The sequence below is a fragment of the Arachis ipaensis genome, chromosome B09 (genome assembly GCF_000816755.2).
Source record: "Arachis ipaensis cultivar K30076 chromosome B09, Araip1.1, whole genome shotgun sequence".
In the NCBI taxonomy this organism is placed as follows: Eukaryota; Viridiplantae; Streptophyta; class Magnoliopsida; order Fabales; family Fabaceae; genus Arachis; species Arachis ipaensis.
In genome coordinates this window covers 41,370,213-41,387,043 of record NC_029793.2, presented here as the reverse complement: position 1 = coordinate 41,387,043, position 16,831 = coordinate 41,370,213, and the positions used below count along the sequence as shown (strand labels likewise).

At 33.4% G+C, this 16,831-nt stretch overlaps 3 protein-coding genes across 5 annotated transcripts in view; 2 read left to right on the top strand and 1 right to left on the bottom strand.

Annotated features, from left to right (window-relative positions):
- LOC107615514 (putative UDP-glucuronate:xylan alpha-glucuronosyltransferase 4) overlaps nt 1-2,660 on the top strand; it is a 6,686-nt gene extending 4,026 nt beyond the window's left edge. Inside the window, exon 2 of the mRNA XM_016317572.2 lies at nt 1,675-2,660. Within this exon, the coding sequence (XP_016173058.1) occupies nt 1,675-2,660 (986 nt within the window). The remainder of the gene's footprint in view (nt 1-1,674) is intronic.
- LOC107618043 (mannosylglycoprotein endo-beta-mannosidase) lies at nt 3,891-9,251 on the top strand. 3 transcript variants are annotated; one of them, XM_016319968.2, is made up of 11 exons: nt 3,891-4,215; nt 4,753-4,891; nt 5,079-5,306; nt 5,390-5,448; nt 5,540-5,588; nt 5,917-6,147; nt 6,485-6,654; nt 6,777-6,981; nt 7,163-7,852; nt 7,962-8,189; nt 8,405-9,251. In XM_016319968.2, exons 1-11 carry the CDS (start codon nt 4,043-4,045, stop codon nt 9,128-9,130), a joined length of 2,898 nt encoding a protein of 965 aa, XP_016175454.1. In that variant the 5' UTR covers nt 3,891-4,042; the 3' UTR covers nt 9,131-9,251. The 3 variants fall into 3 exon arrangements, with proteins under 3 accessions (XP_016175454.1, XP_020968323.1, XP_020968324.1); XM_021112664.1 differs by lacking the exon at nt 3,891-4,215 and having other exon boundaries at nt 4,759-4,891; nt 5,048-5,306; XM_021112665.1 differs by lacking the exon at nt 3,891-4,215 and having other exon boundaries at nt 4,780-4,891; nt 5,069-5,306.
- LOC107618044 lies at nt 9,302-14,072 on the bottom strand. Its single transcript, XM_016319969.2, has 9 exons — nt 13,676-14,072; nt 13,227-13,314; nt 12,675-12,788; nt 11,619-11,701; nt 11,286-11,400; nt 11,094-11,185; nt 10,444-10,509; nt 10,063-10,156; nt 9,302-9,601 (listed from the first exon to the last, which is right to left on the bottom strand). Exons 1-9 carry the CDS (start codon nt 13,945-13,947, stop codon nt 9,497-9,499), a joined length of 1,029 nt encoding a protein of 342 aa, XP_016175455.1. The 5' UTR covers nt 13,948-14,072; the 3' UTR covers nt 9,302-9,496.

Here is a 16,831-nt window from a genome sequence, read left to right as displayed (position 1 = left end):
TAAAGAGTATAGGGTTAAATTGGTTTTTAAAAGGTTATATGATCTTTTAATTTGATTTTAAAAAGATTTTTTAATCAAATTTATTCTTTAAAAATTTTAATTTAATCACATTAATTTTTCTGACACTTCTTATGTTCATGGCATTAATAGAAGTTAACATGATACCTTAAATTACATATCAACATACTCCTCCACATTCTAATTGACAATCAATACAATATATTTATAAAATTTGGTTAAATTATGAGTCCCTAAATAACAAACCTTAATCTTAAAATATTGTATACATATCCCTTTCTTATGGAGTATAGCTGCAGTGGTTTAGACGGCAAAATTTGAGGTCACCAGTATGATGGGTGATTGAAATAGAAGTCGCAGCGATAAAAATGATCAATTTGGAGGTACCGAAAATATTTAATCAACTAGAACGAAACTCTAACTCTAAAAACAAATTTGAATTCCAGAAAAAAACACAAACAAAAGTAGACTTTAACAACGGTACAATCCTAAAAGAAGTTCAGTCAGAAAAAAAAATTCCTTTTACAAAATCGAATTTCATGAAGAAAATGCAAACATCAAAATCAAACAACAAAACAAACACTAAACATAAACCATGAATAGAGAAATTAATAGTCAGTAGACTCCTTTTAACATTCAGAAAAATAATACTCTGTGATCAAATTTTATGAATCAACAAAGAATAAAATTCTAATCCTACAAACGATTTTCAGTTCCAACAAAAAACACTAACAAAAAATAAATAAATTTTATCATTAATACAATCCTAACAAGTTTAGTAACAAAAATCCCTTAAATAATGACGAAAATGGTCGTCGGTCACATATGCAATCATTGCACCGAAGTCACAACGGCGAACTCGCAAACACACGCCGGATGCTTCAATCGGCGACAATGATAAAGATTTCTTTGTCTTCTCCTCAACGACGTCGAAAAGGAAGTGAGAGGGAGAGTTTTATGAGAGAAATGTTATTTCAATCACTATCTCTCATCCTTTCTTGCCGTCCCATATGTGAAACTTGAACCAACTCTTGCCGGAGAAGACGCATCACAACACCTGCCATTAATAGCGCGTCGAAATCCAACCTAGTTCGTCTTCCAATGAGCGTCTTTGCTGGATTTAGAGAACAACGAAGAACAAGGTTTTTTTTTGTTTACTGAGAGCGAAGGGAAATGTGGTTGAAGAATGAAGACTGATCCATACGATGCTGTTTCGATGAATCAGTTCTCTTTGACTTAAAACGATGTCGTTTTATATGGTGAGATGTAATTTAACGTGTTAGATCAGCTTTCATTAACGGTGTTGGCGAGAGAAATGACAGAAGGACTATCGTGGCTAACTTAAAATTTTTTAGGGATGAATTTGATTAAAAAAATATTTTGGAGACCAAAACAGAAATCGTGTAATATTTTAAGAACCAATTTAATTATTTAATTTACTCAATTATTAATTGTGTTTTATCTTATAAATAACTGTCAAGAATGTGTTAGGTAAGTTATTAAAATCTGGTGTTCTATCTAAAAAAAAGTTGTTTAGAGAAATCATAAAAGAATACTATATATTTTCATTTTTGCTTTCACCTCTAATTGTCTTTAAAATGCTTAAGAAAAGAGTTGGACAAGTAACAATTGTTGATATGATTGATGATTTGCAAGGCAAAGAGGTATGGAGGGGCTACATGTCACAATCAGCAGCAACAGAAAATTACAATCAAACCATGATGAAGTTACCAAGATTTGCCTATGTGACAGTTCTTCACTCATCAGAAGCATATGTTTGTGGTGCAATAGCATTAGCACAAAGCCTCATTCAAAGAGAATCAAGCACCCTTCAATACAACAATTACATCATAGATCTTGTTCTTCTTGCAGATGATTCAATTTCTCCCAAATCCATAAGGGGTCTCAAAGCTGCAGGGTGGAAAATCAAGCGCATAGAAAGGATCCTTAACCCTTATGCTGAAAAGGGTACCTACAATGAATGGAACTATAGCAAATTAAGAATATGGCAACTCACTATGTATGACAAAATCATATTCCTAGATTCTGACCTATTAGTCCTCAAGAACATTGACGATTTCTTTAGTTACCCTCAATTATCCGCCGCGCCTAACGATTTCACGTTGTTTAATTCGGGGATGATGGTGATCGAGCCGTCGCAATGCATGTTCAGGCACTTGCTAGACAAAACTTTAGAGATCAAATCATATAATGGTGGTGACCAAGGTTTAATCAATGAAGTAATAACATGGTGGCATAGGTTACCAAGAAAAGTTAATTTCCTTAAGAACTTTGAGCCTTTGCCAGGGGAGAATGAGAAACATGAGATACCAAACGAGTTGTATGTGATGCATTACTTGGGGTTGAAGCCATGGATGTGTTACAGGAACTATGATTGTAACTGGGACATGTTAAAATTACATGTTTTTGCTAGTGATTCAGCACACCAAAGGTGGTGGGAGGTTTATGACAACATGCCAAAAGTGTTGCAAAGTTATTGTGGACTTTCTAAGAAGATGGATGAGAGGAATGTGAAGAGGAGACAGAGGGCAAGAAATAATAGAAATTTCAATGATGATCATTGGAACATTCAGGTTAAGGATCCAAGAAGGAACCGTCTTGCGGATCATTATGTCGTATAAAATAGTTTTAACTATTCCAATAAAATTTAAAAAGTAGCTAGTTCTAGCGGTTATAAGAAAGAGAAAATGTCATTGTTGTTAAAACTATATGCACAAAGTTATTGCTGTTAAAACTATTATATTATTTTTATTGTACGCTTTCATTGTTAATTCTGTTGTAAATTTTTAGTATCATTGTTGTAGCAAATGTATTATGATGTGTTTTTTTTAAATTAAAAAAAAATTTGTAGTGTGTATTTAATATATATAGAACGAGAAATTATTATAAGTCAAACGAGAAATTAATACCCCGTGTGCTCTATCCGTCTGAGAGTAATATCCTCTTCCTAATGTAATTAATTTCAGTCAATTACATTATATATTGTGCAATATTTTTATTAATCCACTTTCCCATAAAGAAAAAGTAGTACTCCAAAAGTCCAAATATTTATTTTAAAAAATTTTAATTAGATATTTTAGTCCTCAATAAATTTTAACTATTAAATTAGTTTACAGTTTTTATTTTCTAAGCAAATCATCATACATCATATTTTGCTAAAATATTTAGAAAAATTAATTCTATCATTATTTAATAAATATATAAAATCTTTTAAAAACTTTTTAAAATTCTCATATCAAATTTTTAAAATAAACAAACAAAATAATGTATATTTATCTATGAACTAATAATTTAACAAATGATTTGATAATTAAAATATGTTGACACAAAGTGTAACAAAAATTCCTTATAAAGTGTTTTTGATATTACTTAAAAAAGAGAAATAAAAACCTGCAATTAACTGATTATTATTCTTTATTCCTTAAGTCTTTACGTCGTACATATTCATATTGACCTGTATTTATTTATATTTTGAACTTATTCGTATACGACTTTGATATAGGTATATCTAATGTGTAAAAAAAATAAATAATATTTAAGTATGTCTATATGTATCTAAAAAAATATTTTTTGTTTTTTATTAAGATACAGTTGGACACAACAGATACCAAACACCAGTAAATATCGTTTATAAAATATGTCTAACACGCAGATACACAATTCAGAGAATAGTCCGTGCTTGATAGGATGGGACTAAAAGTTACGAGACTTAATTACGAGTGGAATTTATTTTAAAATACCCCAAGTGATTTTAAAGTGGATTCAAATGTAACAATGGAAATTAAAGATGATTTTGTGATTGTTGTAATGATATGATTGCATGAAGGACCATAAGATAAGAGTGAGTCAACTAGTGACTCGGTGACAGTGGTCACAACACCAATTTCCACACGCATTATCACATAACATAGCAAATAGTGATAATACACTTTCTGTGATTCTCTTGTTGTTACCGACAACATAAATTTCATCACATGATTGTATCACACTTGGAGTAAGAGACATGGTGAATAATGTGATGAAAGAGGCACAAGGGAAGATGATTCTTGATTCAGAATGGGTTGCAGCAAGGTCCACTGAGGTTCAGTTCAGTGGCATTCAGCTCACCACAACCAACCCTCCTTCCACCGCTGCCCCAACTTCCCCACCATGGATGCATGCTCTTGTTCCCGGAACGTAATCCCTCTTTCTCTTTCTGTTTCTTTATTACACTAAATTATCTTAAGATCCAAAAAGAAAAGATAGAGATAAGAGTCAGAGACAAGAAAAGTTCTGTTTTTGTCTCTGTTTTCATTTCACTATCTTTAGTCTTATGCTACCTTTAACATTAGAGACATTAACGAGATAGTAGTTGACTCTTTTAGTAGCTTTACTTGCCATTATATTCTGCACATTTGTTAGAATGAGATAGGTATTTTGGATAAACAAATAGATACAAATTTGTAGCTTTTAGTAACATTTTTCCAGTTCTAAGTTAACAAATGCAGCCTTATTATTTTAGCTGCAATGATCCATGCACACGCTTGTTGTTTCTTTGATACTCTCTTCGTTCCTCGTTTTCGGATTCTGTTGGAGTTACAGATAAAAAGGAACAGAGTTCTCTGTTGAAACCTGCTTCCTTGTGAAAGTTTTGAGTTTTGAACATGATTTGAGACTTAAATTGAATTGGTTTAAGTGAGTTTCATTCATTTTCCATTTTCTTTCTTGTGACAGTGTTTTGGGAACCTTGGTGAAGAACAAAGTTGTGCCTGATCCTTTCTATGGACTTGGAAATGAGGCAATCTTGGATATTGCTGATTCTGGAAGAGACTATTACACTTTCTGGTTCTTTACAACCTTTCAGTGCAAGCTGGTAGGGATTCTCCTCTCTCATATGATGCAATTTCAAAAGTTTGAAACAGTATCATGATATATAATATTTATATAATTTTATTATTCAAGTTGGACTTTGGTGTAAGGCCTTTTCCCCCATCATAGCATATAGACTCCAAATTCTAACCGAATTCAGTTTATCCTTTTCTTGGTTGAGCCTTTTGCAGTCAGTTAACCAGAAGTGTGATCTGAACTTCCGCGGAATCAATTACTCTGCTGATGTATATCTAAATGGGCACAAAATGGTTCTCCCAAAAGGAATGTTTAGGAGGCATTCTCTTGATGTCACTGGTATTCTCAATCCGGATGGCAGTAACTTGCTTGCTGTTCTAGTTCACCCACCGGATCATCCAGGGACAATTCCTCCTCAGGGGGGACAAGGTGGCGACCATGAGGTCAAAGATTAAATTACTGGATTTAATCCATTGAATTTTTCCCTCTCAATTGCTTAACTTTTCTATTTTGTTGATTTTTATAGATAGGAAAAGATGTAGCCACACAGTATGTTGAAGGTTGGGACTGGATAGCTCCTATAAGGTAAAGTTGATGTTGCTTTTAATTTGATTATCTGAAATTTGAAGAGTTTCTGGACTATCTAAAGCTAATGCTAGAGTTAATTTGATTGCAGAGATAGGAACACTGGAATATGGGATGAAGTTTCCATTTTTATTACTGGGGTGAGTTTTAAGGAATGATTTAAGTTCCTTGCAAACTTCTTTTTTTTCTCTTTTTTCCAATAATTTTGTGATCCATATAAAGCACATGCCTTTTAAAAAGAAAATGCATTTTAGCTTTCCAAACTTTCATTAAATCATGATTGAATATTAAAATATTTCCAAACCATCAAAGAGTTGATTTGTTAAGCTTGTTTTTTCCATGCATCCCCTTATAATTAATTATTTGATAAATATGATCAAGCATATTTGCATTTTTATTTTTAATATAGTTCATAGTACTTCTAGCTGCTCTTTGATAGGATGATTCTGGTGTCTATATTTGGCGCAGCCGGTAAAAATAACCGATCCCCACTTGGTGTCCTCATTTTTTGACAATTATAAGAGAGTATATCTACATGCCACAACTGAGGTGGAAAACAGAAGCTCCTCAGCTGCTGAGTGTTCTTTGAAAATTCAAGTGACAACAGAACTCGAGGGGAGTGTTCAATTGGTGGAGAAGCTTCAAACTCAAATGCTATCAGTTCCTCCAAAATCTCGAGTGCAATTTACTTTTCCTGAGGTCAGTGACTGCAATCATTCTGCCTGGGAAAATGCTCAATCTACTGCTTTGTTGTTTCTGGTTTAACCTTTTGAAACATGAAGAACTTAATCTTTAATCATGACATCTTTTTTCAAGAACTTTGTTACTTTGAGTTAGCTTTCCATTTTCATAACTTATTTGTTATGTTGTCTATGTTACTCACTTAATTCTTTCTAATCTTTTTTTTCTCCCTATGTTGATAAAAAAAATGTGATCCTTGATTGATTTCTAACCTACTTTTAGTATTGATCCAATTAAGTTGGGTAACTTGAAGTTTCGTTGCTTCTGTTCAAGTGTTAATGGTCTGTAATGGCAGCTCTTCTTCTACAAGCCCAATTTATGGTGGCCAAATGGAATGGGAAAGCAAAATTTGTACGACGTTGTTATTAGCATTGATGTTGAAGGATTTGGTGAGTCTGATACATGGAGCCATCTCTTCGGATTCCGCAAAATTGAAAGCCATATTGATGATGCTACCGGTGGCAGGTATGGTAAAATTTCCAGTATTTCTTTAGTAGCACATACCATTTTTTTAAGTAGAATTCCAAACTTAAAATTGTTTTCAAATTTTGCATTATATGTTTTGTTGCATGTTTATTATATCATAGGTTGTTCAAGGTCAATGGAGAACCAATTTTCATCCGAGGCGGTAACTGGATCTTGTCTGACGGGCTACTACGACTTTCAAAGAAGCGGTATGAGACGGATATCAAATTTCATGCGGATATGAATTTTAAGATGATTCGTTGCTGGGGTGGTGGACTGGCTGAAAGGCCAGAATTTTATCATTATTGTGACTATTATGGCATTCTGGTAAGATTGGTTTTTGCTCATTTGTGTTGCTTTATCATTCTTTCTTCTTGGTTTATTTGTGTCCTTTTTTATTGGTATAGTTTTTTCGGAGATCTCAATAGTTTGTTTATAATTAAGTTCTTATATTGTTGTCATGATACTGGCTTTATATTTGATGATATTAATGATTTGACTCTTGCAGGTATGGCAAGAGTTCTGGATTACCGGGGATGTTGACGGGCGCGGTATTCCAGTGTCGAACCCAAATGGTCCGCTAGACCATGATCTTTTCTTGTTTTGTGCAAGAGACACAATCAAACTTTTAAGAAATCATGCTAGTCTTGCACTTTGGGTTGGTGGAAATGAACAGATTCCACCAAAAGATATAAATGCTGCTCTGAAAAGTGATCTGAAACTTCATCCATTTTTTAAGCATGTAAATGAAAATGGAAAACCTGTAGTAGTTGACTTGACCCCATCATCTGCTACCACGAATTCATCAGCGGACCCTAGCCAGTATCTTGATGGCACTCGCATTTATATACAAGGATCATTATGGGATGGATTTGCAGATGGGAAGGGGAACTTTACCGACGGACCATATGAAATTCAAAACCCTGAAGATTTTTTCAAGGATAGTTTCTACAAGTATGGATTCAACCCGGAGGTTGGTTCTGTAGGAATGCCAGTTGCTGCTACCATAAGAGCCACAATGCCTCCAGAAGGATGGCAGATACCATTATTTAATGAACTTTCCAATGGTTATGTAGAAGAAGTTCCAAATCCCATTTGGAAATACCATAAATACATTCCATACTCAAAACCAACCATGGTTCATGATCAGATTCAGCTCTATGGTATAGCGAAGGATCTTGATGATTTTTGTTTTAAGGTATGAGAAACTTTTATCTGGTAGCCACTCATTCATGTTGAGTTTTCCGTGATCTTATCTTTGTTGTGCAGTTGCGGGGTGTTTTTTTTTTTCTAACTGATCTTTTCAGGCTCAACTTGTAAACTACATACAATACAGAGCTCTTCTTGAGGGATGGACTTCTCGCATGTGGCGCAAGTATACAGGTGTGTTGATTTGGAAAACACAAAATCCTTGGACTGGTCTGAGAGGTCAATTTTATGATCATCTTCTCGACCAAACAGCTGGATTCTATGGCTGTCGATGTGCTGCAGAGCCAATTCATGTACAGCTTAATCTAGATACATACTTTATAGAAGTAAGTATCTAAGAAACTAAGACTAAAGTTTTCCTTTCAATAAGATGAGAAAGAAAATAACACATTACTCCCTTGTCTCTTAAATGAAAATTGAGATAGGAAGCAAATGGGAACAAGCTAAAAGGATATATCTGCAAATCATCAAGATTTTCCAGTTCTGAATAGTTTCTGGAAGGTCTTGCTTTAATTTTCTTTTATTTTTCTGCTTAAAACAGGCTGTTAATACTACATCAGAGAAATTGTCTAATATGGCTATTGAAGCTTCAGTGTGGGATCTAGATGGAATGTGTCCATACTACAAAGTTCATGAAAGCTTCACTATGCTACCTAGAACAGTAACACCTATTTTTGAGATGGACTATCCCAAGTCGGAAAACGCAAAGCCGGTCTACTTTCTTCTGCTCAAACTCTACGACAAATCGGATAACAGAGTTTTATCAAGAAACTTATATTGGCTGCACCTTCCTGGTGGAGACTACAAACTACTGGAGCCATATAGGAAGAAGAAAATACCACTCAAGATAACATCAGAGATTTTTGTTAAAGGGTCCACTTATAGATTTAAAATGCACGTGGAAAACATATCTAAAGCACCAAACACCGAAAACAGTTCAACAGAACATGAACTGGGTTGGTTTAAGAGATTACACAGATGCATTGGTGGTAAAAATAATGGTTTGAAGGTATCTGAAATTAAGGGAAATGGTATAGGTGTTGCTTTCTTTCTTCAGTTTTCTGTGCATTCTTCAAATAAGGACCACAAGGAGGGAGAAGACACAAGAATTCTCCCTGTTCATTACTCAGATAACTATTTTTCATTGGTTCCAGGAGAGGCCATGACTGTTAAAATTTGCTTTGAGGTCCCTGAGGGTGTCACTCCTAGAATTACTCTGCAGGGCTGGAATTACAGTGAAGGACACACTGTACTTGAAGCTCTATGAGGATGTCGCAGAGAAACACTGTGAAATTGATCAACTGTGTATATATTACCATTAATAAATGCATTTGAAATTCAGAACTAAACAAGCCCCCTTCTCTCTCTCTACATTTGAAAATTCATCTTTTCCCATTTTTTTTTAGATAATAGTCATAATATCATTACAAGGTTGAAATATAATCATACTGTATGTACTTTTTGCCCCCCTTAATGCCATATCATTTATATACTTGTATTATGTAGCACTGTAGCATATTATACAAGCTGTAATGTTATTTTAATATGAATTTTGAAGTGATCACACAAATTGACATGAGCCACAATTTAAGGTCTGGATGCAACAATGATGAGAAAATGTATTAAAAGATCATCATATCGCCTTCATGAACCTATTAATTGAAGAAAAGATGCTTGCTGCTTTTCCAAATAAACTTTGACCTTGTCCTGACTTCTGTTCATCCTCGCCAAATAAAATCTGGACCACATAAAGGTCAATGGACTATCATATTGATATATGGGATTAAATTTCATCCATAATCAATGTAAAAGTTTATACTGATATCTAATCACGTGTGTGTTTGTAATAGAAGGGCACCACCTGTGTTAAATGCTTTTACTAATGTAATAATTCATGATTGACTTTTTGCTAAAACCCTGCTTATACTCGTAGGTCACATTGCATTGAAATTGAATTCTTTGTATATCACTGCACAGAAAAACTCTTAAGAAACTTCTGGTTTTGTATTATTTAATGCATGCATAACATCTTTTGGTTCAGGTTTTTATTTTATTTTTTCACTATGAATTATTCGCCATCATTTGCTTGTCCTTCCTCTTTCCAATAATTTATGCTTCTCCGAATCTCCCTCTATTTTATATAGAAAGTGGTTGTATCCATAAGATCTGGCAATTTAATCTGGAACTAAAGCTACTAACCTCAAGATCTGCATAATCAGGACGGTTGATGAATTCCTTGGCAAGCAAATATCTGTCTGGCCTATCCTTGTCATCACTGAACACTTTCCACATTCTGAGTGTGATCAAAACACGACAGGAATCAAACAGCAGATCAATGTGATTAACCAAACAATTTAACATATTGCCTACAGCATGAAATTTGACCAAATTTGAATAAACAAAAATGACCGTGAAACATCTGGTGGAAAAAAGATATTGATTATTGAACCACATCTAGCAAAACAAGTGGACCAAATAATCCACTTTTACGGTGGTCTAAGGTAGTCTGGGTTTGGGTAAGAGCAATATGCAATTTTTTAAATGTGATAGTTCTTATGAGAGGGAACAGAAGAGCCTTACCCTGGATAACACCTGAAGATTGCACCGAATGGCATTGGGCGCATGTGATAAACTGTTGTAAAAGTGCTGCACAAAAATTGATCAGAGTTTAGTCTTCTGATAGTGTCAGAATAAGCCAATTCTTCAAAATAAAGCACATGAAAAAAGACTTTTATATAGTAAATTATTTGGTTGAAGATAAACATAACATTTAATAATGCCAGCTACTCTGATTTTTTACTTCAAGCTTCGTTAGAAATGTTAGCTTGGCCCGCCAAAAATTACTATCACCAGAAAAACATTAAAAAAAAAAACATGTTCATGTTTCCCTGTGATTAGGTGATATTATAATGAAAATCCTCTACTTATAAAAGTATTCATTTAACTCCATAATATTTAGGGTATACTAATATCACACTAGACATGCTTGTATTTTGTAAAATATGACTCTAATCTCCCTTATAAACACGACACTAACTTCCCTAGAGGTGAGGTTAGTGTTGGAGGGACAAGTTGTAATATCGTCTAAACTCGGGAGAGGTCATGCAATTTACACGATATTATTTCTCCCAATAAGTTTGTATCTCGGGAGAGGTCATGTAATTTACACAATATTATTTCTCCCAACAAGTTTAAGATACAAAGTAAACCAAAATAGCTCAGAACCATACCTTAGAAAGTAGCGCCTTAATCTCCGGACATTGATACCAACACCAACATCCTCACTAATCAGGCGTGGATTCCACATGATAAGGGGTCTCACCTACCAATGTGCGAGTAGTTTGTATGAAACATATATGTGCACAAAAACGCAAAAGAATGACATCAGTAATAAAACAGGAGAATTCAGTGCAGGGATGTACTGGATCACTTGAGAGATTGGATGCGATTCTCTCCACACTTTCTAACATCTGATAATCAGGAACAACCATAACCACAATCTCATCGTCACTCTCTATAGGCTTCCGGTCACTTAAGCTGGATATACAGAAGAGCGGAATGTGAGATATATGCAGCATGACTATAAGTACAGAGGAAAACTTAAATTCTACAAATAGAAATGTAACTGAACAATCATCCAGCCTTAAGTGAAATACAAAAGAATCAAATGCTTACAAAAACTACACTACTAACTATGCTGCTGGGGTGAAAAGCAAAATAAAACATAGAGCGTTAATTGATGTGATGGCAGTTACCTTGCAAATCTAAACTGAGCATCCTTCCACCGGTAGTTAAGAAGAGCAGCTGCGCCAGCATCTGGAAATATGGCTTTAACTCTCTATCAATCAAACTCATAAACTTAGAAACAAGTTTACAGTGTATAAAATAGATTCATTAAGGTTTAATTACTCGGCCGATAGTCCTTATAGTTTCACTAAATTTTCAATTAGGTCCCTATATTTTTTCTTTTCAATTAGATCCATATATCATATCAGATTTTATAACCAAGTCTCTACCGTAAATTAGAACTAATAGAATATTCTGTTAAACAAAACGGAATATTCAGTCAAGTATTAGGCATATTCGTTTTGTTTAACAGAATATTCTGTTAATTCCAACGTTTTTGTCACATTACGGATTTAATTACAAAATCTGATATGGTATAGGGGGTTAATTGAAAATCCAATGAAATTATAGGGATTAACAGAATAATTAAACCAGTCATTAAAACACAAATCGCAAAACCTTATTGAATTTGAATCATCATAATCACAAAAGCATGCCTAAGTTTAAGTATTCGTCAGCATCTATTTTGTGAATCCTTATGTCATGCAGAAATCAGTCAAAGCACAACTATCACTCTATTGAATCATTATGTCAATGAATTTTATTGCATTTTCTAATACGTGTAGTTTACTTCAATTAGTGGAACGAAATGTAACTATGGCTATATCTGTGAGTTATTTAATTTTTCTCTTCATAACCAAGAACTAGGGGTCTAGAACAATTCATGATAAATCAAATGACATATTAGTAATCTTCTTATTAAAAATAAAACTATGGACTAAGTAGGAGTATAAGTTGGATGCTAAAGAATGCATAAATACATTTGCACATGTAGTAGCAGAGAAAGCATTAATGTTGGACATAACTCATAGGTGTCAATAATGTAGGTTACATCAAAAGAAACCAATTTAACTTACATGGACATAACAAAATAACGGATCATATATACAAGTATTTCTAAGATATTGAATAGAAAATGGCATTTAAAATTCAGCAAATTCTTCACACATTTCAATTACACTAACCTGACATTCTGTTTCTGCAATAAGTGTATCCAAGAAAATCCTTGACAATTCCCAGAGCTCTACCTGTGCACCTTCATCATCTAAAACTTGCAGTTGGGGGATTAAGAGTTCAACCTGTGAGCAAGTTAAAAATAGTTAGTTCAAGAAAAATGAGGTGCTAAAGGAACTCAAAAGAACAAACTAAGCCACCCATTAACCTGTCTTTGCTTAAAAAATCTCAGTTACATGAGACACAAAATGATAAAAATTTTAATGCCAATCTCAAAAAAGAATAAAACTAGCACTATCATAGTCTTTTTTAATTTAAACATGTTAAATAAATTTATGAAGTTGATCTTAAACAAGATTTTCAGTACAATTAATCAAAGTCAAAACACCAGGATTCACCCAAGAATATCCACAAAGAAGCATTGTTCTATCTTCTATAAATGAAACCACACCTAAAAAAAAAGATCTGCGACAAATATCCAATTGATTACAGCAAGTAGTACCACAAAATTGAAAGCATAAAATATAAAAAAATTAATAAGGACATGAAATTTTGGCACATACTATGGCTCTCATCCCTCCTGAAGAGACAAACAATGCAGCTGCCTCACTTGATTGTCGCACCGCACCCTCCAAATCTGAAGGCAAACAACTAAAAACACAAAAATTGAGTTAACATCTTCCAGACACACATTATCACAATTTAGACCAAACTCCAAGGCTAATAAACGCATCATCATCTCGATAAATTCATATTTGGACTTCACCAAAAAATTGTTTAATTAACAGCATAAACTTTCAGCAACAAACGATCATTTACATAAACGAACTGAAGATAAAGCACTATTGAAAACATAAATATAAACACTATCCAATACAATGTTTCATAGCTTACAATTTACAAAAAGCTACGATAACACATAAATTGGAAAAGGAAAGTAATATTAAATATAAATTAATCAAATTAATTAATTAAGAAAGGTAAGGCTAAAAGGTGGTCGAAATAGAAGTACCTGTCATCTTCTTCCTTATCGCGATCAAGATAAGGTTCTGGTTCTGGACTCTGAGGCGTGTCTGTGTCTAGGGGAGTTTCACCTTGGAATTTATCAAACTTGGCAAGGATTCTAGTGGAGGTGGCACGGTGGAGGGTGTAGCGGTGAAAAAGGGAAGAAGAAGAAGCAGATAAGGGAAAAGAAGAACGAGTGGCTGTGGATGAAGCTGAAGCTGCGAGGGTTGAAGGAATATAGGTATAGTGGAAGTTGCAGGTTATAGTTGATGAAGCCATTTTAGTTTGTTGACTGTTAGTTACTCTGTTCCAACATCCAAGGCCCTGGAATGTATCATCATCATTCACATTCCATAATCTCACACAAGTGCGTCTCGCTCTCACCGCTCTCACAGTTCCACTTCAAAGTTGAAAAAAAAAAAATAGAAAATGAAATATAAAAAGAGATTTAATATTTCTTTATTTTCTCAATTTTCTTTTTAATTTGTGTTCATTTATATGAGTTTTAATTTTTCATGCAATAAGTCAATTAACAAAGTTTTACTGAGGGAAAAATATATGATACCAAGATATGTTATCAACAATAATTAAAAATACTTAAATATAATTTATTGTTTATAATAAAAATAATTAATTTTTAAATTTATTATTTTAAAAAATATTTTCTCCATTTAATTTATAAAAAAACTAATATATTATTAATTGTAGTATCTATCACTTAAAAAGAGAAAAAAACATGTTTGTCTAAAGTCTAAGCTTTCAGAGCTTTATCTTTTAATGATATATTTAACAATACTGAAATATTATTATTTTATAATCTTGCCCTTAAAAATTATCAAGAAAGAAAAAATCATGGCATGAAGAATCACACATAAAATATTATAATATGACAGTGTACTATAATTTTAAAAAAAATGTAAATAAATTTCTGATTTTTTGTTCTGTGAATATTTTTGTTTTTGATAATTTAAAAATATTTTTGAAGTTCATGATTTTTTTAAAAGTTGGATTATAAGTCCCTCTATTCATATGAGTCCTCGAACTTAATAAAAAAGTCTGATATGACTCTCATTGTGCTGATTTGGCCGTTACAAAAATACACGTAGAGGGAATCTTTTTAAAATGGGACAAATAAATTCCTTTGCTGCAAAACTACGTCGTTTTATAGACAGTCTTTTCACATACTCTCATCCATTACCGTATATGTAATATCTATAATACTCATACCACACTTAGAGAATTATATAAAACCTTAAGAATACCAACGATCAAACGAATAACACTCTATTTCTTCTTCCAAAAACTCTATTACGTAAGTTGAGAAAATTGTGATGTACAGTCGCTGTCGAAGAGGGTGAAAAAAGCTCCACTGTTGTCGTAGTTGCTGTTTTCTTCATCAAAGATAAGATTACATTGCTTAGTGACTCGATTTTAAGATTAAATGGTTATGTAAGTATGAACTGTTTTGTAAAAGGATTGTTTGTGCATGTTAAGAGTGATGTAAAAAAAGACAAAGGTATAATATTGTCATGCGATTGGATTGGATTGCATTTTTAGGAGTTTTGCTTTGAAATTTATTCTCTGTTAAGGCAAAGGTTCTTGGTTAATTTCTTTTTTTATTTTTAAAATTAACGCACATCTTCATCCCAATTCAACTAACTCTATACACAAGAAGTAATTTTCATGTTTTAAAAAGCAATGCCTTTCATAAAATAGAAAAGAAATCAACCAAGAACCTTTGCCCTAACATGGAATAAATTTCAAAAACGCAATTTCAATCCAATAGCTTCATAATATTATACCTTTTTTACATCACTCTCAGCATGCACAAATAACCCTTTCTTAGGGATAAGTACTTTTTTCGTCCCCAAGGGTTGGGGTTGAAATCAAAATCGTCCCCGACCTTTTTTTTCTTATTAAAATCATTCTCAACATTACAAAACGTTATAAAATCGTCCTTTTTTACTTCAATTTTATTTTTTTACCGCACCCTGCCGTCCTGCCGCACCGCACCGCACCGCCGCACCACCATCTTCTTCTTCTCCATACCGTCGCACCACCGCACCACCGCTTCTTCTTCTTCTTCTTTTTCTTCTTCTTCTTCTGTGAACTAGATTTTTGATAAAATTTGTTGTTTTTGATGAAATTTATTGTTGCTGAAATTTGAATTTCTGGATTTTTGATGAAATCTGTTGATGATGATGATGATGACCATGAAGAGAGGAGCATGAGGAAGGGTGGTGGGGGTGGTGGTGGTGGTATGGTGTTGTTGCTGTTGTTTGGTGTTCTTGGTGTTGGTGTTGGTGGTGGTGTTTGTGGTGGTGGTGGTGGTGGTGGTGGTGGTGGTGTTGGTGTTGATGGTGGTTGTGGTGGTAATGTTGGTGGCAGTGAAGGTGATGGGGTGAGGAAGGTGAAGAGGAGAATGATGATGATGAGGGCATTTTGGTCCAAAAATTCGGGAAAGGATGATTTTAAAGTGTTTTTGAATGTTGAGGATGATTTTAATAAAAAAAAGGTCGGGGACGATTTTGATTTCGACCTCAGACCTTGGGGACGAAAAAAGTACTTATCCCTTTGCATAACCATTTAATTTGAAAATTGAGTCACTAAGCAAAGTAATCTTACTTTCGGTGACGAAGACAATAACTACAATAACAATAATGAAACATTTTTCACTGTCTCCAAGCGACTGCACACTACAACTTCCTCAACCTACGTAGTGAAGTTTTTGGAGGGAGAAATAGAGTATTATTCATTTGATGATTAGTATTCTTAGAATTTTATGTAATTCTCTAAGTGTGGTATGGGTGTTATAGGTATTACATAAGAAATGAAAGTGTATAAAAAGGACTACTTATGAAACGACATAGTTTTGTAATAAGGAGACTTATTTATCACATTTTAAAAAGGTTTACTCCATGTGTGCATTCGTGGGAGCCACATTAGACTTTTTCATTGAGTCCGACGGACCCATATGAATTGAGAGACTCATATGTCCAACTTTTAAATAGATAGAGATTTAAAAATATTTTTAAATCGTTACGGATAGAAATACCTGCGAAGTAAAAGGTTAGGGATCTATTTATCTTTTTTTTAATGATTTTTTATTTTAAAAGGATAATTTATATTTAACATCTTTTATATTATTTAATTTTAAAAAAAT